This window comes from Carassius auratus, chromosome 47 (genome assembly GCF_003368295.1).
Source record: "Carassius auratus strain Wakin chromosome 47, ASM336829v1, whole genome shotgun sequence".
Lineage (NCBI taxonomy): Eukaryota > Metazoa > Chordata > Actinopteri > Cypriniformes > Cyprinidae > Carassius > Carassius auratus.
In genome coordinates, this window is record NC_039289.1 from 8,778,213 (window position 1) to 8,804,432 (window position 26,220).

General features: G+C 36.3%; 2 protein-coding genes across 2 annotated transcripts in view; one reads left to right on the forward strand and one right to left on the reverse strand.

Annotated features, from left to right (window-relative positions):
- Positions 1-286: 286 nt before the first annotated feature.
- Positions 287-19,987, reverse strand: LOC113065019 (neutrophil cytosol factor 4-like). Its single transcript, XM_026236123.1, has 10 exons — positions 19,347-19,987; positions 18,585-18,669; positions 18,175-18,328; positions 14,423-14,493; positions 13,718-13,845; positions 13,135-13,183; positions 5,462-5,560; positions 2,783-2,958; positions 2,231-2,296; positions 287-751 (listed from the first exon to the last, which is right to left on the reverse strand). Exons 1-10 carry the CDS (start codon positions 19,376-19,378, stop codon positions 547-549), a joined length of 1,065 nt encoding a protein of 354 aa, XP_026091908.1. The 5' UTR covers positions 19,379-19,987; the 3' UTR covers positions 287-546.
- Positions 5,554-26,220, forward strand: part of LOC113065017 (parvalbumin-7) — a 29,217-nt gene continuing 8,550 nt past the window's right edge. The window contains exon 1 of the mRNA XM_026236121.1: positions 5,554-5,667. The gene's annotated coding sequence lies outside the window, so the exon portion shown is untranslated. The remainder of the gene's footprint in view (positions 5,668-26,220) is intronic.

The following is a 26,220-nucleotide window of genomic DNA, read 5'->3' on the forward strand; positions in this document are numbered from 1 at the left end:
TAAACACAAACTGAGGGTTTATAGCTTCAAAAAGACCACAACAGCAGAGATGGATGCTTTATTGTAATAATCCGATATACAAGAAAACACTTTTTTTCACTTTTTTTTTTTCTTTTGGTTGTTAATGCTAACATTTCTTATTTTGGTTTAGTTTAAATTGTAAATACTAAAACAACTAAAACTAAATAAACTATTACGTAAAATAATATTATATATATATATATATATATATATATATATATATATATATATATATATATATATATATGATAAATTGACACATGCACAAAAAAAGTGTGAAAACAGATCACGTGAAAAATACAATTTCTCTCTCTCTATATATATAAACTATATTAGTATATTAATGATAACACCGACTGATATACTAACCGAAGGGTGAGTAAATAATGACAAAATTGAAATTTTGGGGTGAACTATCCCTTAAATAACCAAAAATTGTTTTCAGTTTGAAAACCAATTTAACAACGTGCAATGATTCTGAAATTACGAGGAACATTTCGAGGTCCGAGAAAGCATTTTCTTTAACTACTCGGTGTTGTAGACGGTCAGATCTTTGGCATGTGTTACCAGCAGCTCCCAGGGAAACTGATTCACGGGTCGCTTGACCTTTGACCCTGTCTGTTTGCTCTCTTGCACCATGAGAGTGATGTCTTCATCGTCTAATATCCGTATCAGATCACCCTCGGGGTCCCGGTAGTTCAAAGCAATATCTTCCACTTGAAAGATGCCCCTGAGGGGGGAATCAAAAAGTACAAATATAATTAGTATAATGCAATTTGAGGCCTCCATTTTGTCGCAGTCATGTGACCTTTATGCAAATGATACAACAGCAGCATTCAATGACAGAAGTATATTCAACATCATGCAAATGAGTTGTATTATTAAATATCAATCCAGTGCTACTCAACACGTGGCTTTCGAGACATCGTTTTGTGAACTTTGTGATGTCGTTTGTTAAAAGATTATTCAGTAAAGAAAAAAAAAAATCAGGCATTGAGACTTAAGAGTATTCTCTTGTTTTTGAAGACCTGTTTTCTATACTGCAATAAATGTTGACATTTCACACATCGGAAATTGTTATTTTTAATTTTAGAGTGTGACTGATTTAGCTATAGAATATGTTGTAGATGGTCTTAATTTAATAATCAACTGGGTTTTTCAAATAAAATTGGATATTTTCTTTTTAATTGGTAAACAAATAATGAAATTTAGAAAAAGAAAATAAGATACATTATTATATGTTGTTAGTTTTTTACATATTCAATTAGTGTTATAATAATATTAATGAATTTTTTAGATATAATACTTTTAATATTTAAGAATTTTTATTAAAAATGTAATAAAATATACAATATAAAATGTAGGATTTTAATATATATATATATATATATATATATATATATATATATATATATATATATGATTTTAGTAATATTTAAATTTAACAAATGTATACAATATTAAATATATTATTATTTATATATTTGTAAAGTTTTATTAAAAATATATAATATAAGTGTTAGATTTAATGCTTGTAAAAACAATCTGAAAAATAAAACAGAATAAAAAATGTTCATTAGCATTTTGCTAATCTAATGACACAAAACAGTTATTTAAAAAAAAAAAAAAACATTTATTCAGCAAACATGTATTTACATGCATTTGTCTATTGTATTATTTTAATGTTACATTTAACAATGCTTTTAAACATGAAATAAATTAAAATCTTATTTAGACATGTCAATTGTTTTTCAAAAAGAGATTTTCTGCTAGATGTTTTCTAGATGAGAAATTTTAGGGGGAAAAAAAAGAATAATTATTACACTGTAACAAAATGTATTAAGTAAAGCTGTGTTTTTGTTTTCTAAAGCATTTTCTGCTGGTCAGACCGAAAAGTTTGACATTTAAAAAAGACCGTCTTTCACTCCTGGATGTTTTTCTGTTCTTTTTTTCTTGGTGTGAATATTAAAGAGACACCAGCTCTCCTCAGTGTGAGAAGAAAAGCAGAATTAAAGATGCTGATGATGGAAATGAGAGAATAAATGTAAACACAAGCTGATTAGGAGACACTTTAACTATATTAAATGGCAGAATATTCAATTAATGAGGCTTTCTTTTATGGTTTTCATTCTGGGGCAAATTGCGGATATAAAACATATCAAACAAAATAACCTGATAAGAAAGCTGAACAGGACAGGGATAAAGGTACCTCATTTGAGAAAGCAGATCTTTGTAAGACGGCTGAATGGAGAGATCTTCCTCAACACAAACGTCCCTACAGCGGTCAATAAATACAGCAACACATTAACTGAGAAACATTCATATTCAACATCTAGGGGGTTGCCAGGGTGTTGAGACGTGTTTGCTTAGATGTTTAAGTGTGTTTATAAGCATGGAAGTGATTTAAAGGATAATATCTTTAGATGAACTGAACTGATGTGTGTGTGTGGGGGGGGGGGGTGCTCTTGTTTTTGTGACATATCAGGACACAACTCTGTATAATGACATGGGTATGACACAGGTATTACAAGGAGAGGGTGACTTATGAGGACATAACCCATGTCCCCAATTTTCAAAACACTTATAAATCATACAGAATGAGTTTTCTTGAGAAAGTAAAAATGCACAAAGTTTCCTGTGAGGGTTAGGGTTGGTGTAGGGCCACAGAATATACAGTTTGTACAGTATAAAAACCATTACGCCTATGGGATGTCCCCATTTTTCACAAAAACAAACGTGTGTGTGTGTGTGTGTGTGTGACCTTGTGTCGATGCCCTCGGGCTGCAGCAGATAGCAGCGCAGGCAGCTGTATGAACTCTGAGCACGTTTCCCACTCTTGGAAACTCCACGCTCTTCGTCAGAGTCACTCTCGGGAAGAGGTTTAATAATGTTCACGAACGACTCGGGAAAGATTCCAGTTTTGTCCCTCACTGTGCCCTACAGAGAGAGGACATACAGCATGAGCAGATGAAGACCTCAATTTACTGTCTGTCTTTCTTTCTTTCTGTCAATCTTTTTGCCTGTCTGTCTTTTTTCTGTCTATCTGTCCATCTTTCTGTCTGTCTTTCTTTCTTTCTGTCTGTCAATCTTTCTTTATGTCTGTCTGTCTTTTTTTCTGTCTAGCTGTCCATCTTTCTGTCCATCTGTCTTTCTTTCTGTCTGTCCGTCTTTTCGTCTGTCTATCTATCTATATGTCTGTCCATCCATCCATCTATCTATCTGTGTGTTATTGTGAGATGATTTGTTGTATCTGTAGCAGGGGAGATGAACTGATATGACAGATAGAGGGACACAATAAGGTAGGGGCATTAATGTCCCCAGAAGTGGGAGGAATAGTGCTTGCTATGGCCCTGATCTTCAGACACATTAGGTGCATTCAAGCAAGAAAAATTAGTTTCTGAGGCAATGAACTGTGAGTTAAGACTTGATCTTTCTCTTTCACCAGCTCTTATCTCAGTAATTTTATTTGAGGGTCTACTGCATGTCTATGCAATATCTAATTTTGCATCCCTCTCTTTCTGTCTCTGCAGTTCAATTCAGGTTAAATCATTCTCTTTTATTTTCATGATCTGAAAAGACTGCAATGTGTTTGAGTGAGTGTTTGTCCAGATCAGATCTTCTCACTTTAAATATCCCACTCATTGACACATACTCTAAGACATAAATGTCTCTTGACATTTCCTCCTTTATGTTTTTTCCACCATCATCCTTCATTCAAAACCCAGTCTTTTTAGTGCTCTGTCAATTACTTTATACATTAAATTATCCCCTTCTTCTTTCCTTTAGTTAATACCTTTCTCCATCATGTTTTCTTGATGCTGTATCTCCACCCAGAGTGATGTATGTTTGTAGGTATTTGTACGTTCATTGTACACACACATTTTCTTTTGTACAGACAATAAACATACAGTATAATATCAATGCATTAAGTTTAAACCCTCTTACATATGAAAACATTATATATGTACAAATATTTGTGAGGCCTCTGAAGTCAGTCAAAACTGAAATTGCCAGACCCTTTGTAAAATAGAGACCTTTTAAATGGAAAACTGAATTATAAATAAAATCCATTTGGGACTAATAAAAGTTAAGTACAAGTATGAAATGTATGTAAAATACAATGTCACAATTATCTGTATTATCATATTTGTGCATTTATGTTATATAAAGAACATTCATATAGCACAGACAGTTCAAGGTCATGGGTTCAATTCCAAAGGAATGCATGAACTGATTAAGTGTAAACCTTTAACACAAGGCAATTTAAATAAAAGCATCTTCCAAATGTTAAACAAACAAACAAGCCAAATGAGATTTAAGTATTAAGTAAATATGAGGATGATATTTAATTTATCTCATATATACAATAAATATATGCAAATATATATTATCTCATATATATACAATAAAAACACCATTTGAATTTTAAGTATTTTACTCTTTTCCTGGTATATATGCTGCTTCAGATGGAAATCTGCATTGTTTTGCAGTGTAAAGATGTCTTTATTCTTTTAGAAAAGTCAGAATTTAAAAAATCATTTTTAAAAAATCTAAATGATTTTTTTTCCTAAGATTTTCTAAAAATTACTTTAATTTTATTGCTGTTGTTGTTATTAATAGCAGATGAACACATTGTTATTATTAATAGCAGTAGTGGTATATATTCATTTGTAATTATTACTATTACTAAAACTACTAGTACTACTACTACTACTATATTGATGATGATTACTATTTATAAATAATAATAAGAAGAAAAATAGTATTTATTATTATTATTATTATTATTATTATTATAGCTATTATTGCTGTTGTTGTTATACCCCATTTAATAATAATGTTACTTTAAATTCTCTTTATGATTTGGTTATTAAATGGGTGGGACTTTCCAATAAAAGGCCAATAATTTGACATTCACCACTGTAAATAAAGTGCTACAAATTTAAATCAATATATTTAGTGTTTAGAATATTCTTTTTAAATTTACCCATTTATGATGGATAGAAAACAGTTCTGAGCTACTTTAGTACACTGTAAAATGCAACCTTCTTATCTTTAGGAGGTATTAATATAACACTTATTATTCTAAAACTAATTTAGTTTTGTTGATTAGTTTAAGTTGATTTAATAATGTTAATTTATATTTTTTAATTACATTTTTAATACGTTTTTTTCAATGTATTTTAAGAAGCAACTCTTAGAAGCAACATTACAGACACAGACACATATATAAATGTATGTATGCTATAATCACACTTACACATAAATACCTCCAAACATAAATGAGATCATGCTTCTGCATCCTTTTTTCACTCCCTCCCTTTTTCTCTCTTACAAACCCTCCTCCTTTCTCTCTCCTCTCCTTCTGCCTACCTATCCTTTTCTACCTCTCTCTCTGCTTCTATCCTGTTATCTTTCTCTTCCTCCATCTCTCTCTCACCTCCAGCCAGTCTGCATTGACTCTCCGCAGAAGGAAGATCACATCTCCAGCCTTGAGACTGAGCTCCAGGCGTCCGCTGCCGCTGAAGTCAAACACCGCCTAACACACACACACACACACACAAAGCAAGGACACGCAAGCAGGAAACACACACACCGATAGAGAGAAAGAGAACAAAACACATCCTGATTGAGACCAAACTGCAGGTAAGAAATCCTTGTTCTTAAAGAACTTTGAATAGAGTGAATGAAAAGAAAGGATAAGAAAGGAGTGTTTGATAAAATAGGATGAGAGGATGCTAGTAAGAAAAAAGAAACTACTAGACAAAGTGGTGATAAGAGAGATTCAGGAGTGAAGATGCTATTCACAAAAACTTAGAAGTAAAGAGATAAATGTTTTCATTGTACTTTTCTTTTTTGACACTTGCAAAATATTACTATGGAAATACTAGGTATTTCAAGTATTTTTTACAATTTTGTAGTATTTTTTTTTTATTCTTGAACCATGGTAATTTCAATGAACACCATGGTATTCTAAGCATATTATTTCAAAATGTGTTCAATAACTGGACTTTGTAACAGATAGTAATACAATGTTTTGTTGTACATACTGCATATGATTGATAAATAAAGAACATTTAATTAAAAAATACCACTTTTTACCATAGTACATATACTACATGACATAAATGGGTTTGGATAAGTACAATGATAATACCATGGTATAACATTGTATTCTTTAAAGAACACCATGTTTAACAAACATGTCCAAATACCATGCTTTTTCCAACATGATAAAAAAAAACTAATTCTGTGAGTTCTATGAAGAAAGCACTGTTAAAGCATGCGCTTCATAATTATCAAAAAGAAAGTGATGCACAAGAATAAATGGAAATGAGATACAGAAGAGAAGAGCATAATTTCAGATAAACAGTGCCTGACGAAGAGAAGTGTTGTGCTATACAAAGGTGGTGAACAAAGGAAAGATTGTGTCAATCCTTCAAGCTTAGTTAATTCAAAAGAGACCAAGGTCAATTAATGCAGAAAAGCTCCTTCAAATCTCAAGATATAGAATGGTGCTCTCAATTACAAATTGTTCAACTATGCCAAATTTGTTTTAGATGCTTCTTTTAAAATTCTTTGGAGAAATAGACACACAAGAGGCATACAGTTACAGCTATAAAATGACAGCACAGCACAGCATTTTATATACTTTCTAGATAGATACAATAAATACAAATATTGTATTTTATTTATATACAATGCAGTTTCTCATTATATATATATATATATTTGTAACAATATTTTGATTTTATTATTTTATATATGTAATACATACTATATACTTAGAAATGCACACTGCTGCAATCCATTATGACCGCGGAATGCTGCAGGGTACACTGGTGTTTCAAAGTGCTGTGTGTAACTGTATGCTAACACGTGTATGTGTGAGTGTGTGTGATGGGCATGAGTGGGCATCTGTTCTCACTCCGGCATCTCTGTATGTTTAGATAATGCTGTAAATCTGCTGAGCTGTGGGTTGCTTGGTTTGTTTGCATGAGTAGGAGTGTGTAGGTGAGACGTGTTAGATGTTACCAGCTAATTACATCTTGGCAGTTGCTTTAAGTGTGAGCACGCAAAGTGTGTATGTCCGTGCATGCTCGTAGGCAGCTTCTGAACAGAAAGATACAATTTGTGCCAAAACTCGATGTGAAAATCTCCACAAAGTTAACAGTACAGAGCAAGTATCTGAGTGCAGGCTCACTAACATCAGATGAAGAAACTATTTCAGTACCACTGCTGCTGTGAAACCCTAAAAATGGCTTTTGGGTCATTTGTGTGGGCTAACTTTGTTATATAGTGCAGGAAAGTAACTCAGTGTAATAATTGGCTTCAGCCACACCATGATAAAGTTAAAATTAGACCATTTTAAGCAAATGGAATTTTGTTTGATATTCCTTAAGAAAGAGGACAGTACAAATTAACACTCAGAAATGTGAGACAACCCGACAATGCTAGAAAAATCCTGTTATAAGCAACAAACTGCAGGATGTCGGACTAATATCAAAACCTAACAACAAAATAACACCTTTCTTCCTCATATTGTGTTTTCTTTTGCGCCTAGTCACTTGTCTTTTTATTACATGGTTAAACCACACTGGAAATTAAACAAGACTTGGAAATATGTGAGAATCTGCCACAAACACACTCTGCTATGTGGAGATGTGACAAAGCAATTTCCTACCCCTCATTTTCCCAATGTAATATATGTGCTAATTAGCCTAGCACTGAGAAAAGCTCTCAGTAGCATTAGCATTGCCACCGTACCCTGCAAAGTACCAGTCTTTTGAAGGTCATATTCTTTTGTATTTGTATAATTAAATTTGTATATATTTGTATAATTAAAATTTAATTATAGAATGTTTGGCATTTAAATAAACACAGTGATGTAACCATGGTATTTGAATACTTAATTCTGATTGTTTTACATTCCTGCACTCATTTACAGACCGAATTTTGATTGATCTTTTCTTTCTTCTATCTGTCTACCTTGTATAGTCACCTACAGAACAGAAAATATGGTGTCAATTTTTCTAGACAAACAAAAACCTACTGAGTATCATGACAATAGCAATGCCATACTTCATTTTTCGTACACTTTAAAAAGAGTGGATTGACTTAAAACATAAACACCTCAAAAGATAACTTAAAACATCCAAAGGGTAACATTGTAGAGAGTGCAGATGGGCAAATGTGCAAAAAATATATATTCCTGATGAAAATGTATATAGATGTTATAGACACTTGAGTGACATATATTTGCTTTTTAGGCAATCTAGTTAGCAATAAGTCGGGAAGTTAGCTAAAAACTATGAATTAAGTGATATGAAGACCTCAGGGCTTGTACTGCACTCAATATCAAGGAGAAGTAGGTCGAGAACAAACTTAGATAGATCGACTAAAAAGGCCTAAAAATACGTTTATAAAGAAGGGAGTGTAAGCTATGTTGGCCAAATATGTCAACTCCTGGTGTTGACCAAAAAAATCAACAAAAGACACGTTTAACTGCAATAATACTCTATCAATCTCTTTCACTTAGCAGAACTGTACTGAAAGGGCTGTTTGGTTATATTCAGTGAGTTATTTTCTGCATGGGATCAAGGAGTCAGAGAACATATCTAATTATAGTATGACTCTGGGGGTCACAAAGCACTCTGATTTCAATTAAGGAGTCAATGACCTCCGAAATGAGCTCATTAGCACACGGCCAGGCAAAAGGGAGGTGTTTTTCCTATCTAAATGAGTGACCCAGTTTGTCTCTTCTCAGCTGGGGGATCAGGGCAGGATATAAAGAGAAGAAAGAGATCACTCTCTGGGGCCAGATTTTAACCAAGAATGGGTGTCAGTTATTAACCTGCTTATCAAAGCTTATAAATGGCCAAAAGTCATTAATCTGCAAAAGTAATGGGTTAAAAACGAAAAATTTGAGACTGAATATACAAAAAGTATGCCTCTCTTATATCATAGAGATAACCATCCAAAACTTTCAGCCCCCAAGCTGTCAGCCAAGATCAGGTGTGAAATAGCTGTCCTTTTCGAAACGAACCATGAAAATAACCGTGAAAGAACAATAATGTGCAAGTGTGAATTCATACTGTGTAATCAGTAATAGCCAACTTTAATGCTTCTCCTATATCGCTCATACCGGTAGCAGTATTTCTTATAGCCAAAGTGAAGTACTCTAATGGAAACAGATCCATTGAAACACCATCTCTAATCTGTCTATAATGTCTCTCTCTTACTGTCTAAACTCGTTTCAGTGATACAAAAGAAAATAAAAGACTTGGATTTTCAATCAAGCCCTCTGTCTTATGTACCAGGAAATAGACATGTAATTTTCAGAGCCATCACATAACAATTGAAGCAAAAGATTCTGTGATAGCTACATGACACTTCTGAATGAGTTAATTTTTTACTACAGGATCAGTCTCATTTGAGAAACCTGGATTCATTTACTCACCCTCATGTTGTTCCAAACCCCATTGGCTTTCTTTCTTCAGAATCTGTGGCAAACAAAAGAAGAAATTTTGAAAAATGTTCATGCTGCTCTTTTCCATAAATAAAGCGAATGGGAAGCAACTCTAAAAATAACAAAGAAGCACCACAACAGTAGTCAAAATGACTTGTGCGATATATTCCATGTCTTCTGAAGCCATATGATGATTATGTTGTCAACATTCTTCACTTTTCACTCAAAGTCCAGCTCTCAAATGTAACATTTGCTTCCACATATTCAAAATTCCTGCATCACAATCAAGCCCCTTTCACACAGAGATTCTGGAAAATACACTGATAACGTGTCCCGAGAGTCCTCTGTGTGAAAGGGGCTTCAGATTTCTGGTGCCATTCATATCAGTTTTGTTTATCAGAAGATCTGAAATATATAGCACACAAGTCAAGTGGACAACTTTTATGGTGTAGCCTGTGATCACTGTATGCTTCCCTTTGAAGGAAAAGAGCAGCATGAACATCCTACTCAACATTTCTTTATGTTTTTAAAGGAAGAAAGTAAGTCAAACAGGCTTGGAATGACATAAGCATATAAAAATGATGACAGAATCTTCATTTTTTGGTGATTTCTCCTAAATAAAATCTTGCTCAAGGCTAAAATAGTGACAGCTCATGAATCATCCCTTTTAAAGTTCGAACCTGCAGCCTTTACCAAATATTTATCCGCTAAGCAACACCACCCACATATCTATCTTTCCTGGTCTTGCTTTCCAGATCTTTTGTTGTCCTATCTGGTGTTATGCGAAGTGTAATCTGTCACTTACGCTGTCTCTCCCAGCCACACATCCACAGCAGAACAAGGTAGAAGTCTCTTCCGCTGTGATCTCCATGTGGAGAGCAGCGTTTTAAATCATGTACAGTTGCCTAAGAATATGAAGACAAATGTCTAGCACCATCTGAGATTTATCAGCACACCTGTTACATCTATCATGATAGGGGATCATCGTAGAAATGTTTTGAGGAGATAATAAAATACAGAGGTGTGTCAAGTTCGAAAGTGTGTTCTTTTGGCTCAAACAAAGGCATTTTGAAACACTAGGAATATAATATTTGTCCAAATAATGGAAGACAAAGAGAATATGGTAAATGGGAATCAACCTAAATCTCATGAGAAAACTATCTGATAAGGTGGACATTTTGTATGAATTCGTACAGTGAGACTAGCTCAAAATTATAAAATAATAAAAGTATGAAGGTCCACCCCTAAACCTAAAGGCATAGTTCACCCAAAAATGAAAATTTGATGTTTATCTTACTCCCAGGGCATCTAAGATGTACAGTAGGTGACTTTGTTTCTTCAGTAGAACACAAACAAAGATTTGTAACTCAAACCGTTGCAGTCTGTCAGTCATATAATGGACAGTCAAAAAAATCATACAAAAACAAAACCAAATAAAACCCTGCGGCTCATGACAGTACACTGATGTTTAAAGACACAAAACTATCAGTCTGTGCAAGGAACAGTATTTATAGTTTTTTACCTCTGATTCAATGCAATGTCTGAGCTGTCCTGAGCAGGTTCTCAACAGTTGGCGTGTGATGTGTCTTCTTCTTCTTCTTGCTTTATGGAGGATCCCAGACTTATAAGTGCATTACCGCCACCTATCTCCCAAATGGACCATTGACACTCTATCTAAAGTACAATATCAATTAAGAGTCTGTGTTCTAATGAGGAAACAAAGTCACCAACATCTTGGATGCCCTGGGGGTAAGCAGATAAACATAAAATTTTCATTTTTGGGTGAACTATCTCTTTAACGATGAGTGGGTCAATTAAGCATAATGTACAAATTATATTATACACATTTTTGGACATTAAACTTTGACTTACACACACATATTCACACACCTTTCTGCCCTTACCTACAGATGTGCATGTGCTATAAATCACGTTTTATTGTATTTCTTTGTGGTCATATCTTGTGTGAATGGAATGATAGAATGGCAATCCGGTTTAACAGCATTGGGAGACACACACGAAAGAAAAAAAGGAGCAAACATTCTTGTAGGAGTGAAAGTACTCCAGAGGGCACAGAGGGAGTGATGCATTTAAGGATGGTGTGTAAAAGCAAAATAAGGAAGCAAGATTGATGGGTGAACTGTTGAAGAGATTAAAAGAGGGATGCAAGGATAAAGTTAAGAGTGGAATATATATACAGACAAAGACAAAGAGAGGCAGAAGGAACAAGACTGAGAAGTAGGTGGAAGACAGTGTTTAAAGGAACCACATTGTTTTTCAACCCCTATGCCGTTCCAAATCCTTATGTCATTTTCATCCATAAGTCACAAAAGGGAAATTTGTGCAAAATTTCCTGTTTGCTCTTTTCCATGTAATTACAATGGATGGAGATTCAAAATATTTCGAGCTTCAAAAAGAAAGCAAAATCACATGAACAGAATCATAACAGTCCATTCGACTAGTTCATCATGAGTAATCAGTGAAGTGAACTTGTGACCTAGCTCAGTCTGATTTGAATTATATAAATTCATTTTAGTCAAATCTTTTGGTTCAGTAAGTTCAATTGGTTCACAAACCTAGTATGTACAATTTATACATGAATCAAATTGACCTATTTCACAAGTTCACTTCGCTGATTCAGTGATTCAGATACAGTATATAATGCAAAAGTCATGTGGAAGATACTTATATGGCGCTTTTGTGTCCTTTTGAAGCTTGAAAAACTCCATTCATTGGAAAAGAGTTATCTGTACTTTTTGAAAAATATCTTCTTTTATGTTCCATGGAAGAAATTGAATTAATTGGGCAAAAATTTGTCCTAGAAAACAGAAAGACACAAATGTCTCTTTCTGTGTCTGTATAAGAGAAGTGCCACTATAAATCTATCACTGCACCACAGAACTACATTGTAGAATCAGCAAACTAGATTTTGACAGTTTCACAAAAAAATGTGTGGTGTTTGCCGACACGAAACTTGTTGCCATGATTGCTGGGGTGTTTTGGGTGAGTGCCAGGAATTGCTGTGTGGATGCTGGGGTGTTCTGAGTGGATCCGAGTGGACTGCTGTGCCGTTGCTAAGGTATTCAGAGTAGTTGCTAGGGTGTTGTGGGTGGTTGCTCAATAGCCCAAGTCAAAAATTCTCACCCTTCAAATCTTTAAATATGACTTAGGTGCTTCTTTCGATCTAAGCCTATGAGATTTTTAGCCAAAATACAAGATATTATGAAAAGTAACAGCATACTTCTCAACAAGCTAAAAATTTGAGATATCATTCCTGTCCCTAACACAAAATCTCTGAGACAAATTACATGCTGAAGTTTAAACTTAGAGTTATGGATTTGGTCACATCAAATTTGGTCAAAATTAGCAATATTTTCTACTTAAATCAGTGTGGATTATAGATACATATCCAGAATTCTCTATAAATGAAGCAAACTGTAAGTGACAATGAAGGTGTTGTGGAAGAGTCTCAGCATCCACAGTTTTGTCATAATCCTCAAGTTTGAGGTGTATGTTGTGTAATAACCTCCTGACCAAATGTCAGAGCTTTGTGTGGTGCCTGCATGCTTGAGCATGTAAGTATGTGTGTAGTATGTAGAGTGTAGGCTGTTAATGAAAGTGTTTCCAAGGAAACGCTGGTATACCTCTGCTCTGGGTGCGGAGAGAAGGTCTGTTTTGGGCTTTATGGTTTTTCTAGTAAGAGAGAGTGAAAAGAAAGAGCATTGTGAACTTCAGATGAATAAAAAAAAGAAGTGGTTTGTTTCTACAATATTTTCTCTCAAAGTATGAGACAGTCAAATTGAAAGGATGGCAAACCTTTTTCTCAGAAGATATTATTTTGTAGCTCCAGAGACATTTAAATATACATTTTGTCTCGGATGTTTCTCCAAAAACTCCTTAGCTCAGATAAATTGGTCTTAGAATAATTTGATAAGAAGTATTCAAAACGTTTGATTTGGATCTTGTCAAAAAACCTTCTGTGAGACATTATTGAGCTCTTATAGACATAGAAGCAGCTAAAGTCTCCATTTGCTCTCTATTTAATCACATTAAATGAGAAATTAAATGCATCTCCTTTGTGGTTTGTATACACATACATGACTGACAAAGCCACAAAAGGTTTCTATTGGATAATGGCAGGAGAAAGTTAGCAGAACAGCATGATCCTGTAAAATGATGCAGTGAAGTGCTGGAAGGAGAAATGAAGGATTGTGGGTAGGTTCCTACACTTTGCGTGTGGGGGGCCGCAGGCGGCGCAGGGCCCGGGGGACCTGTTGGCTGTCCAACTCGGTCTGGTAGAAAAACATCCTTATCAGATCGTCCAAGAGTACCCAGGTAGGCAGACAAAGCAACCTCTAAAGTACAGAGAGAGAGTTTAGACTTGTTTAATAGGATTTTTTTTCACTGGAAAAGAAATTGAATGTTTGTTTTTTTTAGGTAAATTTCATATTTTAATATACTATTGAATGCTATTCAACAGAAAATGCCATTTGAGATGTGAAAAAAACTACACTGTGGTGGGAACTTCCATGACGTTTAGAAAAAAGAACAAACCGTGTAATTCTCCATTTGCATGTATATGTGCTTTATATCTAATAATAAAATATAAAATATATCTATAAATTAAATCAGTAATAATGTAAAAAGCTAATTTTCTTAAAGTACACAAGCTCAAAGTTACCATAGTTGAAGAATCACCCTTAAATTAAATCAAAACGGACAGAGAGTGAAATAGGTTTAGAAAAAAAAGAGAAGTAACAAAATGGGAACGGTTTTTTTTTTCTTCTAGTAATCCAACACAGTGCTGTTTGTACTGCAAAGATTACAACCCCCCAAACACATGAGTGCAACAATTACCAAACACACCTCCTACCAATGCAAAATGACTGTGATAAAACTGAAAACGCTTACAAAATTTCAAGACTGACTCACCTTCATGTAATTGTTGAGCTCTGGGATTCTGGTCTCTGCAATCTCCTTTTTGTTTCCCATAAAAACCTTGCCTGTGGCAAATCAAACAAGCGGCAGAAATGAGTATTTATGTTTCGAGCAAATTAGTTTGTAAACCAAACAATCAAAAGCTAGATGAAGGGTGTCTTGCAAACTCTTTACTGCTAATGCTAATTAGCTTAGTGTTATGTGTGCCGAAATATTACACTAAATTACTTTCTCAGTTGTATTTTTGATTTCACCCAGTGGAAATGATAATAACATGCACAGTGATGAGAGGTCTGTCATTAGCGTCTAAGCACTTTATGGGATCTGAATGGGAGAAGAAAAAAATGATGAGGGATCCATTCATATAAGTTGGTTGGAACCCAGTATTAACACCGTTTTAATAGCTATGCAATAATTCTATTTAATCTTACAGAAATCTTCTGATTGTCTTCACTCTGCCTTTTCTAATAAGCTTCTTCATTATAAATTTACGTTAAATAAGCATTAGTGAGATCTGAATGGTAGAAGCAAAGCAATGAGACGTCCCTTTATAGCGCATCAGAGCAGTCATTGCTAATGTCCTCAAATAAACTTGACAATTATCTTTCCTTTGCATAATATTGTATAATCAATGCATATTCCTCATTGGCTCGAGCAAACAATTGGCATGAAGACAGTAACATCTGAGGCTAATTTGTATTATAATTGGGCTTGATTTAGCTTGGCTCCACTGGGTTCAGGTCTAGCTGGCAGGGAGCGTTGAAGAAGCTGTGGTGGAAAGTCATGGAGAGACACAGAAGCCAGTTGGATTGCAGTCTTTAGGTGACCTTAATGAAAAATTGGGTAGGGTGCCAAAGAACGACCTCTCCTTCCTGCTGAATTCAATTATACATATACTTGTTTGGTCAAAGACGGAGAAGGGGACAGACCGAGGAAAAGAACGAGACAGAGAAAGAGACAGTGAGAGAGCTGAGCCATAAGGCTGATTAAAAAAGGATCAGAGAAGAGGCTAAAGATATTAGAGACTAGAGAATGAAATAAGAGTAGATAAAAGTACTACGATGACGTAGATATTATTAGATATTATTATTTCTTCTATAGGGTTAGTGCTGAAGCAAGTACTTGTTCGCATTGGATTTAAAATTTGACTGGTGATGATTCTGCTCCGGCATTTGCAACTATATTTCCTATTGTGTGCAAATATTTGTGTGCAAATAGATGAAGAGGAAGCAGATGAGGACAAAAAGAGTCAGACAATGGTTTCAGTCAAAAGCATTGACTGACTCCTCTCATTTTCCTAAAAACACAGTATTATAGTCTTCATCTGTCTCTGCTGTTTTCACTCTCAATCATAGAAGTTCTAGATAATTAGAAACTATGTAGGAAACACTTTAAGTACTCAAAGGACAAAATCATCCTGAGAAATGATCTGATCCATGATCTGGTGTTTTGAGATCCTTTCTATAACCTTAGAGTTGGTTCCTACTCTAGCTCTGGAGTGTCCGATCCTGACCCAGGAGGTACAACATCCTGCAGAGTACTGCTCCAACGTTTCCCAACTTATCTGACTGGAAGATTCTAGTAAGCCTGGTGATCTTATTTACCATGATTCAGGTATGTTCAGTTGGGACTGAAACTGAACTCTGCAGGACAGTGGCCCTCCAGGAGCAGGATATGGCACTGCTTTTTTAACATCTTTGATTTTTCTGAAGCAAACCTCATCCAGGTGAAAATTAGGTGACGGGTTAAAGTTATGGCCTCAAAAATCTTGTCTATCTGGTTGTACTTGTTTCTTGTGCTTTCATCCTGACAGTACCTGCCTTATCCTTGTCGAAGGTTATTCAGTGTTGAAAGTCGAGTTTTGGGACTTGGGTCAGATTGTCAAGAGAGATGACTTTTGGCTGCCATCAGTTTGGTGACATTCCTAGTCATGATCATTGCACTCTTATGTGAGGCACTGGACCTCAGGTTCTTCAAAAGCAGGAGTGTCCAATCCTGATCCTAGAGGGCCACATTTCTGCAGAGTTTAGGAACAACCCTAAGCAAAGTCACCTGAGCCAGCTAGTCATCAAAATTGCTTTAAACTTCCAGGCAGGTTGGTTGGAGCAGGTTGTGGTGGCCCTCCAGAAGCAGGACTGGACACCCTAACTTAAGGTGTACTGATCCTGTAATAGGTTCATGGCCTTGTTGAAGGTTGTAGAAACCAATTCCACTAGCTCTGGTTGTGCGGTGAACCTTAAGCTAGAACATTCATGGACTATGCAAATTTACACAAAGCATCTAAGCAACTTCTTGTTCAGTTCAGTTCTGTACATACTGCCACAAATTTATTTGAAGGGGTCATATGATGCGATTTCAAGTTTTCCTTTCTCTTTGGAGTGTTACAAGCTGTTTGTGAATAGAAAAGATCCCAAAAGTTGCAAAGACTAAAGTCTCAAACCCAAAGAGATATTCTTAATAAAAGTTTAGACTCGTCCACACCCTCCTAAAATGCCTCATTTAAACATGCCCCCACATGTCTACGTCACTGTGTGGCAAGATTTGCATCACACCACCCAAATGTTCACGCAAAGAAAGAAGGTGTAACTTTGATTCTCACTGTTGCCGCCTGCGCCATGTTGAGGAGACACTGTTTCATTGTGAAAGCGACAACATTTTTTGTTTGGTCTTCCAAAAGAGGACACCACTAGAAATCCATGGTTAATTTGTATTTACAACACTGTTCCTGAACAGTTCAACCCAAATATTGTGTGCAGCACATTTTATTACAGAGCCCCACACATGACATGCAGGAAAAATATATTAGGCTAAATCATGTGCACGATTTAATAATTTGTTCCCTTAATCTACTAAAACATGCACATGATTACTATTGTGTTCCCTCAATTTACTATTTAGTTCACTCGATTTATAAATTGTGCGCGCAATTTACTACTTCATTCCCTCGATTTGCTAAATTGTGTGCACAATTTAGCAAATCGAGGGAACGCACAACATTGAGGTAACAAATTATTAAATCATGTGCACAATTATTATTATTTTTTTCTTGCATGCCATGTTAGGCTTTGTATTTTATGGAGGACTGTTTCCTGATTCTGTTTCCTGATGCTGATGCAACACAATGCGTAAAAAGACACTATAAGTCATTAAAACCTTAATTATGTCCCCACTGGATGCAACAAATGCCTTGTTTGTTTTGTTTTTTATTGTTTTTGTCTCATCGCGCCGGCGTTCTGACTGGGACATGCATCCCAGTATAGCAAGAGGTGTAACATTTCCGTCACACACTTGAGGCATTCTGCCAATCATGACACAGTGGATAGCTGACCAATCAAAGCACACCTCACTTTTCAGACAATGACTTTTGTAAAAATCGACACGTTTCAGAAAGGCGGGGCATAGAGGAGTAAAACTAATGTACAGTATGTGGAAAATAATGTTTTTTGTTTTTTTTGTTTACCTCAATCCGCATAAACATATTTTATTACATCAAATACACAAAATAATGTTCTTTTTAGCAACATCATATGACCCATTTTAACTTTTCAGTTTTTGGGGAGCTGAATTTAGCTGTTCTTATGTGTCTGCTGTTCCAAACGGGATTAGGTACTTACAGCAGTAGTGAAATGACAACCATATTTAGATGAAGTGTGTTTATGGCCTGTGCTACTGAACCTAGATTTCCCCTGAGCTCTATATTGCTGTTGTTTTAGTTGAGGCTGTGCAACAGCGGCTTAGTCACAGACCTGGCAGAGTAGGTAGTTGGCAGGTGTAGTATCCCGGCTGGGCTTCAGCTGAGTATTTAAGCTCCAAATTCTGGTGCAGTGCAAAGAACTGGCGATACCTTCTATAGATCAGGTATTTACTGTTGCCTTTGGTCTTCACCTCAATCACGAACCTCTGTAAGAAGGTGACAAAGAACAAACAAATCAAAGACTATGGTATGCAGTAGTTCAAGAAATGTAAAAACATTGAGAGTGACACAATGGCAAAAGATACAAGTCTGACAGGTGTGTACACAGACATCTAGTATTTTGTGGCTGTTGGTTAAACATAAAGAACTGGTAATAGGCAGACTATAAAGCAGGAAAATTATAGAAAACCGGCAGATCAGAGGAAAGGTCAATGACGGGGATTCAGGTCTGGAGAAACTCACATAGTAAACAATGAAACCTTTCTTCTCCTCGATATCAGCAATGGTTGCGGTGACAGGGATGTTGTCTGGAAGCTGGTCGAAATCACTGTCCAGTGAACAAATGTTACAAACATTTTGATTAACACAGAAAATATGACCTTAAAATATGTGTTAAAATTAATGTTACAGTAATTCATTTACAAGAAAACAATCTGTTCCACCATTAAAAGCTAATTTTGTGTGTACGATATGTCTATTTTTTTTTTATTATTATTATTAAGGGACTTTTGTTGTTATTATTATTAATGATAATAATAATCAGTCTAAATTATTCTTTTTCTGAGATGAGAATACTTTTCTATCACAGTTTTAATATAAAGTTTCTGACCCAAAATGTTATTTTTATTTTTAAGTTATGATGTGATACACTTAAATACTTTTCTGAATGATCAGCATTATGCCACAATCTTGTATAAGACACTGAAAAAGCTCATTTGCCCAATGTTACAGATTCATTAGTTGTTGTTTTTTTTTTAATCTGGTTGGTTAGTATGCCTACCTGGCAGTAGCATAGTATGATACATGTTGAGTGAACTACACTAGACTAAGTTGTCTATTTTGAATAATAGTAGCTATACTACAACCATGTACTGTATACTACTGAACATTATTATAGTATCTATACCACAGTTTAAGTGTAGTTAAACTGAATAGAACACACACACTACACCCTAACTCATTAATTTCATGAGTAAATAATTACAAAGACACGATTTCGCTCACCTTTCATCGCGCAGCTGTTGTGGGAGAGACATTCTGGATGACGCGAGATTCAGAACTCTTCAGACGCTCAGAGAGACAGACAGAGTTTAGATCAGTAAAGTGGAAGTGAAGCTGCTGGTGCTTTTCTGAGGCGGGTTTAAAGTTTTATGTAAACCAAAGGGGAACTGAAAGAGTACCGGTGGGGGAATTCAGTATGAGATGTTAAGCGGATCGAAACATGGAAACAAATTTGAAATTGTATTTTTACTTGATGCGTACTAGTATTTAAAAACGCTCAGCGAGTCCAAGAGATGCGTCAAGTCCTGTGTAACGCCCACGTAAACGTAATTGTATTAACCTGACAATAGAATAAAATGGAACGACAGAAAGAAAGTGAAAGAAACACGTATGTGTATATAGCTATTCTAAGCCTACTTAAAAAAAAAAAAAAAATTAATTTCTTGCACAGGTCACAAAACATTTCAGTATCAAATTTGTCTTTATCTTATCTTTAATCTTTATGTTGCAATTTCTGCACCAAATGGAGTTGCAAAAATATTGAATGATCTACTCCAGTCTGTTAAGCTAAACAGATAGCCCCGCCCACTACTCACGATATTGGTAAAAATAAAAAACAAATCAAAAAGGATGTTGATATGGCCACAGTGATAACTAATAATACATTAATAAATATTCAATTTTATTATCACTATTATTTTATAAATAATAGGCTACCTATTTTGGAAACGTGTTTGAAAAACAATAATAAATTCAGCATTTATATTTGGTGCCACTGTAACAGTATAATCAGAAATTACACACTTAAACTTTAAAGGTTCACTTAACACATGTAGTCTATAATAAATAGCAGCAAAATGTTTTAAAATTGCACGAGGACGAGGAGATTGTTTATTTAGGGTTTTATTTTATTTTTGAGTTATCTATTCCAACCAAGGAACATCAGTTCAATTACAGGCTTGTGAAGGCAGTGAAATGATTGACAGCTAGGTGGCACCAAACAGACCATCTGCAAAGTAACAATTGATTTAACGGTCATAAACAGATAAATGTTGTCAAGATGTATATAAGACTCTTGTATATAACAGTATATAAACTATATATAGCAACACTATGTTGGCAGGCCAGTCTTTTATGGGAATTTGTAACAGACTGTATATTTACTGTTCTGTTCATATTACTATCTCACTGTAAATGTACTTCTAAGGTCCCTTCAGCCTGGGAATGGCAACAGTGTCACAGCAGTTTTAATCCAAGAGGGTGAACCTTACAACATTGCAATCATATACATACACATAGACGCTACATTAAGTTCAAGGTCATGGCAGCTGTGATGATTTTTTTTTTTTTTTTTTTTTTTTTGTTTGTTTGGTTTGTTTTCTTGCTTCCAGCTCCAGGGATCATGTGTGTGTGTGTGTGTGTGTGTGTGTGTGTGTGTGTGTGTGAGAGAGAGAGAGAGAGAGAGAGAAAGAGAGAAAGAGAGAGAGGTTTCACATTGCAACTTCAGCAAGAAATAGCGACTGTGTCATGATCTCAATTCAAGGCCATTCGCTGCCTCATGTCGAAAACTCAAGCTACAGGTTACACACATGCCTATGTTTACTGTTCACGCATATGTTGTCACAAAGCGAGACTAGGACAGTGTAAAGATTTGATTGACAGGGCTTCTTTGAATCTGGAGATTGTTTTCCAAACAGTGTTATGCGCTTGTATTAGTAGGTAGGTCAGAGGACACGTTTTTTTCTACTTACTTCATAAAGTCCTGGAAAGAGTTATGCTTTATGTATGCATAACATGTAATTATATAATGATGTGTACTGATTAGGGCTGTCAAAAACAGTTATATTTTGTTATTACAACCCTGCCTTGCATTTATGTCATTAAAATGTGTTGCAAAAATAATTGAATGTTGACTTTAAAACTGATGTCAGTCACATCAGTCTAAAATAAGATCGCTTCAACTAATTTTGGTATCGGCATATACAGTATGTGCGGATATTGTGAAATGCTGTATTGACCGATACAGGACCAAAACTATTCACTTTATAATCAATGTCATAATGAATGAAGTTGTTGATACTGATTATAATGTAGCATTTTTTGTTTTGTCATGTCGTGTCTCAATTGAAAAGCAAGGTTATTAATTGAAATTTTAACCTGAACTCCATGTTTTTAGCAAGGCGGGAGTGCAGCTGTCAAATACGTTTGTTTATCCTAGCACATTTACATAGAAGAATAATGGGAAAGTAGCACATTTTGTTGTAAACAACTGTATGCTCCTTTTGACCAATCCACCATTTTCATCCCCCTTCTCCGTCCTCTCATCACTTCTTATTTATTAGCAGAAGGACAGTCCATTTGTGGATCCGTTTTCTTTCTATTTCTGTCTCCCTCTGCCTTTCTTTCTGTCTTCGTTTTTCTTTTCCACAGCCAGCCCTGTGTGTGAGTATTGCTGAGGCAGGGTAATGTAATAGGGCTGGAAGAAATAGTGAAACACTCTTGCATGGTGAGAGAACAGAGGGTCAGACAGTACAGAGAGAGAGAAAGAGAGACTAAATTAGTCGTGTAGGCAGGATCAAGCCACAGTAACAATATTTCGAAATGTAAAAGATGGGAAGTGCTGTGTTAAAAGGGAATCCCTAAAAGGAAGATTTTTGCCTCGTCGGGGATCCGTATCTTGTTCTGACCCATGACAACCATTAAAATATATACACTAAACAAAATTATGAATGCAACACTTTTGTTTTTGCTCCCATTTTTCATGAGCTGAAGTGAAAGATTTAAGACTTTGCTTTGCACAAAAGGCTTATTTCTCTCAAATACTGTTCACAAATCTGTTTAAATCTGTGGTAGTGAGCACTTCTCCTTTTGCTGAATGAATCCATCCACCTCACAGGTGTGGCATATCAAGATGCTGATTAGGCAGCATAATTATTGCACAGATATTGCAAAGATTCCTCTTACCCCTGCTTGGTAGCATGGAGAGAGATCTGTGGCAGAGCAGCTCGGCTACCTGATCTAGGAGAAACGCTCTTGCCTCCATCCAGGTCTCTTAGCAGATCAGTCTGATATGCCTGAAGCATCACCATCGTGTGTAATGAAGCCACAGCCTGACCTGCTGCCACGTATGCCTTGCCATTTAAGCGAGATGTATTTCATGAAGGGGCTTAGATGGTAAGGATGGAGATTAAGAGAGGATGTCTCCCCAGCAGAAAGAAAGCTCTTTCTGCAGGAGGCATCTTCTCATAGCCGCCATCGCACATTGCCTCGATTTCAGCACAACTCTTATCCGATGGATGCGAGAAGAAATGGCCTCTTCCATTTCTTTTTGATGTCTGTATGGAGATCAGGGACAGGCAGAAATGGAAGCCTCACCTGAGCTGGAGGGCTATGGTCAGAAAGATAACGCTCACCGAGGCGGCCTCACTGCATCACCTTGTTAGCGCGCTTCCATGTCAAGTCCAACTTTGCTGTGGCTCGATCCATAACCTTCAACAGCTCTACATACGCAGGGCAGGAGTATTGAGAAGGCTCAGCCTCGGCTTCTTCACCATCCTCAAATATCTCCTGCTCTTCCTGGGTAAAAAACCCAGCAGAGCACTAACCTCTATATAACATCATATTTACCGCCAACGAGCACAAAAGGGAAAGTCCCTCTCTATACCACTCAGACAGATCCACCTGTAATTCTCACGAGCTCATTCTCCTCCGTGCTTCAGCAGCGGTGGGTCCTGATCGGCAGGAAGCAGATGGCTGCCTTTTTTTTCTTTTTTCCTCAGAAAGAGAGATGAATGAGTGTGAAGGTTTTTCATTGAAACAACGCTCACAATGCAAGCAGATTGACTCCTCAAAGACATCGTGTGCCTGCTCTTCACTCAAAGAAATAATGCAAAGATTTCGTGTGTCATCGGGTATCAAATAACGCAGACACGGATGCACACATTGTCTAAAAGCTTGCTAGTAGTCACATAATAGATATAGAAAGATCACTCTTACCAGTTCTTTCAGATGCACGCTTCAAACAGAACAGTCAGTGAAGACGAAGAAGAGAATGATGTGTTCTCCCAGTGCCTATTTGTAGTCGTGACGGTAGTGACGTCAGAGGCTGTTGCCGGCCAACTCGTTGGTGTATTTTCAATGTATGCTTCAGACATGGGTCACGAGGATGTGTTCCCCATAGCAACCCCTAGAGGACACAGTTTGAAGTTCCCTTGAAAGGGAACCAATACATTTTATTCACCAAGAAATAGAAAAGAAGCGACATATGACTGGTTGAAGCTCAAGTACACACTGTACTAAAGAACCTTGAGTAGAAATGGGTAATTTATCTGCAAAGAGGGAAATAAGCTGATTGAGGAATGCTAGCACAGCTATAGAAAGTGATTTATAGGACAAGGGACATCTGAGACCCAGCTGGTTTGATATAGATGTTATTGTGAATACAGTGTCACATTACAGGGGATCACGCAGGGCTATGTATACCCACCATGCACTGGTGTTTTGTGTAAACATGTGTAAGGAGGTTCTCCCTGTCTTTCGTCAACTGTTTTTAAGTATGCATTATGTATGAGTGAAACCCTTCCCGTATTTTTTGGTGGGGGCACGTGGCTCAGTCACCGTAAATCCTGGACAAATATATTTCAACACCAGGGTGATGACAAAAGCTTAGAGATATAACTTATGGCATGTTGCATTCCACCTAGGAAGTCTCAACTTGCAACTATTTGGGAGAAAAAAGACCATTGAATGTTACCTCATTTCACACATGAACTCTGATGTCACCAACATGTAGTTGTATGATGTCGCAATTTGGAAAATAATACAGCACTCTGTAGTTGTGAAGTTTTACATTTGGAAATATTGCAGAATTCTGAAGAAAGTTCAGGAGTTCGAATTTATATATCTTTTTTCTCAGAAGAACAAGTCAGAATTGTGAATTATGAACTCTAAAAAAATTCTGTAAACACAGTGTCATCTAAATATTTGTGCACACACGAAACCACTGAAACTCACTCAAAACAATTAAGTAAACATGCCAGACCAGTATGTGTCACTGTAATTCTGCCTCAGAGATACACTGAAAACACAGAAGAAGACTTGGAGCAAGTGCATAAACCTTGCGTGCTGTATACAAACATTTTTATTTTAGTAATTTTTATTTTGCTTTAGTAAAGCTAATAGGCTCAGTAGCTTCTGCAGCACGAACACAAGCATGTAGTACACCATTGTTGTTGCTGTTACGTGACATAGTAGGGTCTAAATTGGGTCGAGACGTGGGGTGCTGACTAGGGATGGGTATCGTTAAGGTTTTAACGGTATTACTACTCTTACCGATACTGTTTAGCGGTCTGGTACTTTAACGGTATACTTATCGGTACTTTGTGTTGTATTAGGCAGTCAAAAACTTTGCATTTCTCTGTCTGCACATAATGGACTTTTGAAAGATGCTTTGACAGATTGCTTGTGTTTCTGCCCTTATATGCAAAAATGTGTTGCACTTATGACGAGTGTTGTCTGCATCAACTCTAGTGAAGTATAACCACACTTTGGAACGTTTTGCTCTCTCTGCCATCGTTGATCTTTGTATTAAGCGGGAGTTTTTATACTGTAAGGGGCTGTTCACATATCGTGTCTAAAAACGCGTGGAAAACGCTAGGCGCGCCGCTTTCTGATTTTTTTTCACAAATCCTTCGGGCACTTGTGCTCCTGATGTGTCTGCCGTTTGCTAAGCTACCATGACCCGCTTTCTCCATGAAGACGCGGAAATTTTAGCAATGGATAAATGGATTTGCAGCACTAAAAATTGCTTGCAGTAGCTCTGCTACAAAATTACTACAAAATCTACATACAGCTATGATCAGCTGTTCCTTTATCTTGGCTGAACTTTCAACGTTGTTAAGGAAAAGGTGATGAAGCTACATGACCTGTTGTGCGCTTGCGGCATTCTGAAAAGTTGAGATGTTTTTAACTCGATGTGCGTCGCGACCGCGTTGCTTCCATTATGAGCGCACATACCGTGCGCCTACATTTGAAATAACGAACTTGAGCACGCAAAAGACGCGATATGTTAACGGCCCCTTATGCGTGTGGGTGCACCGCGCTCGTTCTTGTTGTGTGTGTGTGACTGACAGACAGCGTCCGCGGCGCGCATGAGAGATCTCGCAGATCTCACAGACAAACGTCTTAATTATATTGCAAATTAGAAATGTTTGGTAAGATAAAATGTGCATGAAAACATTATTAAGCAAATCTTTTCTCCATTGTCACTCTTTATTATTAAGTGGCAGTGTTCGTACTGTGTGCGTGCGCCGCGCTTGTTGTGGTGTGTGTGTGTGTGTGTGTGTGTGTGTGACTGACAGACCGGGTTTCGGTACCAATCCCTAGTGCTGACATAATTGTTTCACAAAATATATGGATTAGCTATAAACACGAAAATGCTGGAGTGTCATTTTCAGATTTATCCACTCTGGAACACGGTTTAAAAAAAATACCGGATTCAGGCTCCCAAAAATCCATCCCGACAAAATGGTGATATAACACAAAATTTGTATATATACAGCTAAACTCTTCTCTGTGTGGAAAGGCTCTTAGACACATTCCCAAAGCCACTACTGTTACATAAAATTACAACAAAAATAAGAACAGCTGATGAAAACAAGAATATTGACTTCTGGGTGTAAGAAAAATGTATTTGCATAGAAGTCTTTTTGTTCAGGGGTATTTCTGATTTTCTATAAGTTCCGCCTACTGTCAGATAATGAAATTACAATTTCTTTCAGTTTGTCTTCCATTTTTTATTTTATTGGTCTGAGCAGACAAATCACATGCAAAAACTGGACTGAACTTTTCTTGTTTGAAGCCTTACGCTTCACATAAA

Excerpts from the sequence above, each read along its gene's own strand:
- LOC113065019 (XM_026236123.1), bottom strand. The coding sequence starts at position 19,378 with ATGTCTCTCCCACAACAGCTGCGCGATGAAAG. Across the intron at positions 14,494-18,174 it reads CCAACTACCTACTCTGCCAG|GCAAGGTTTTTATGGGAAAC; the intron begins GTCTGTGACTAA and ends GATTTGCCACAG. Across the intron at positions 13,846-14,422 it reads AGCTCAACAATTACATGAAG|AGGTTGCTTTGTCTGCCTAC; the intron begins GTGAGTCAGTCT and ends TCTGTACTTTAG.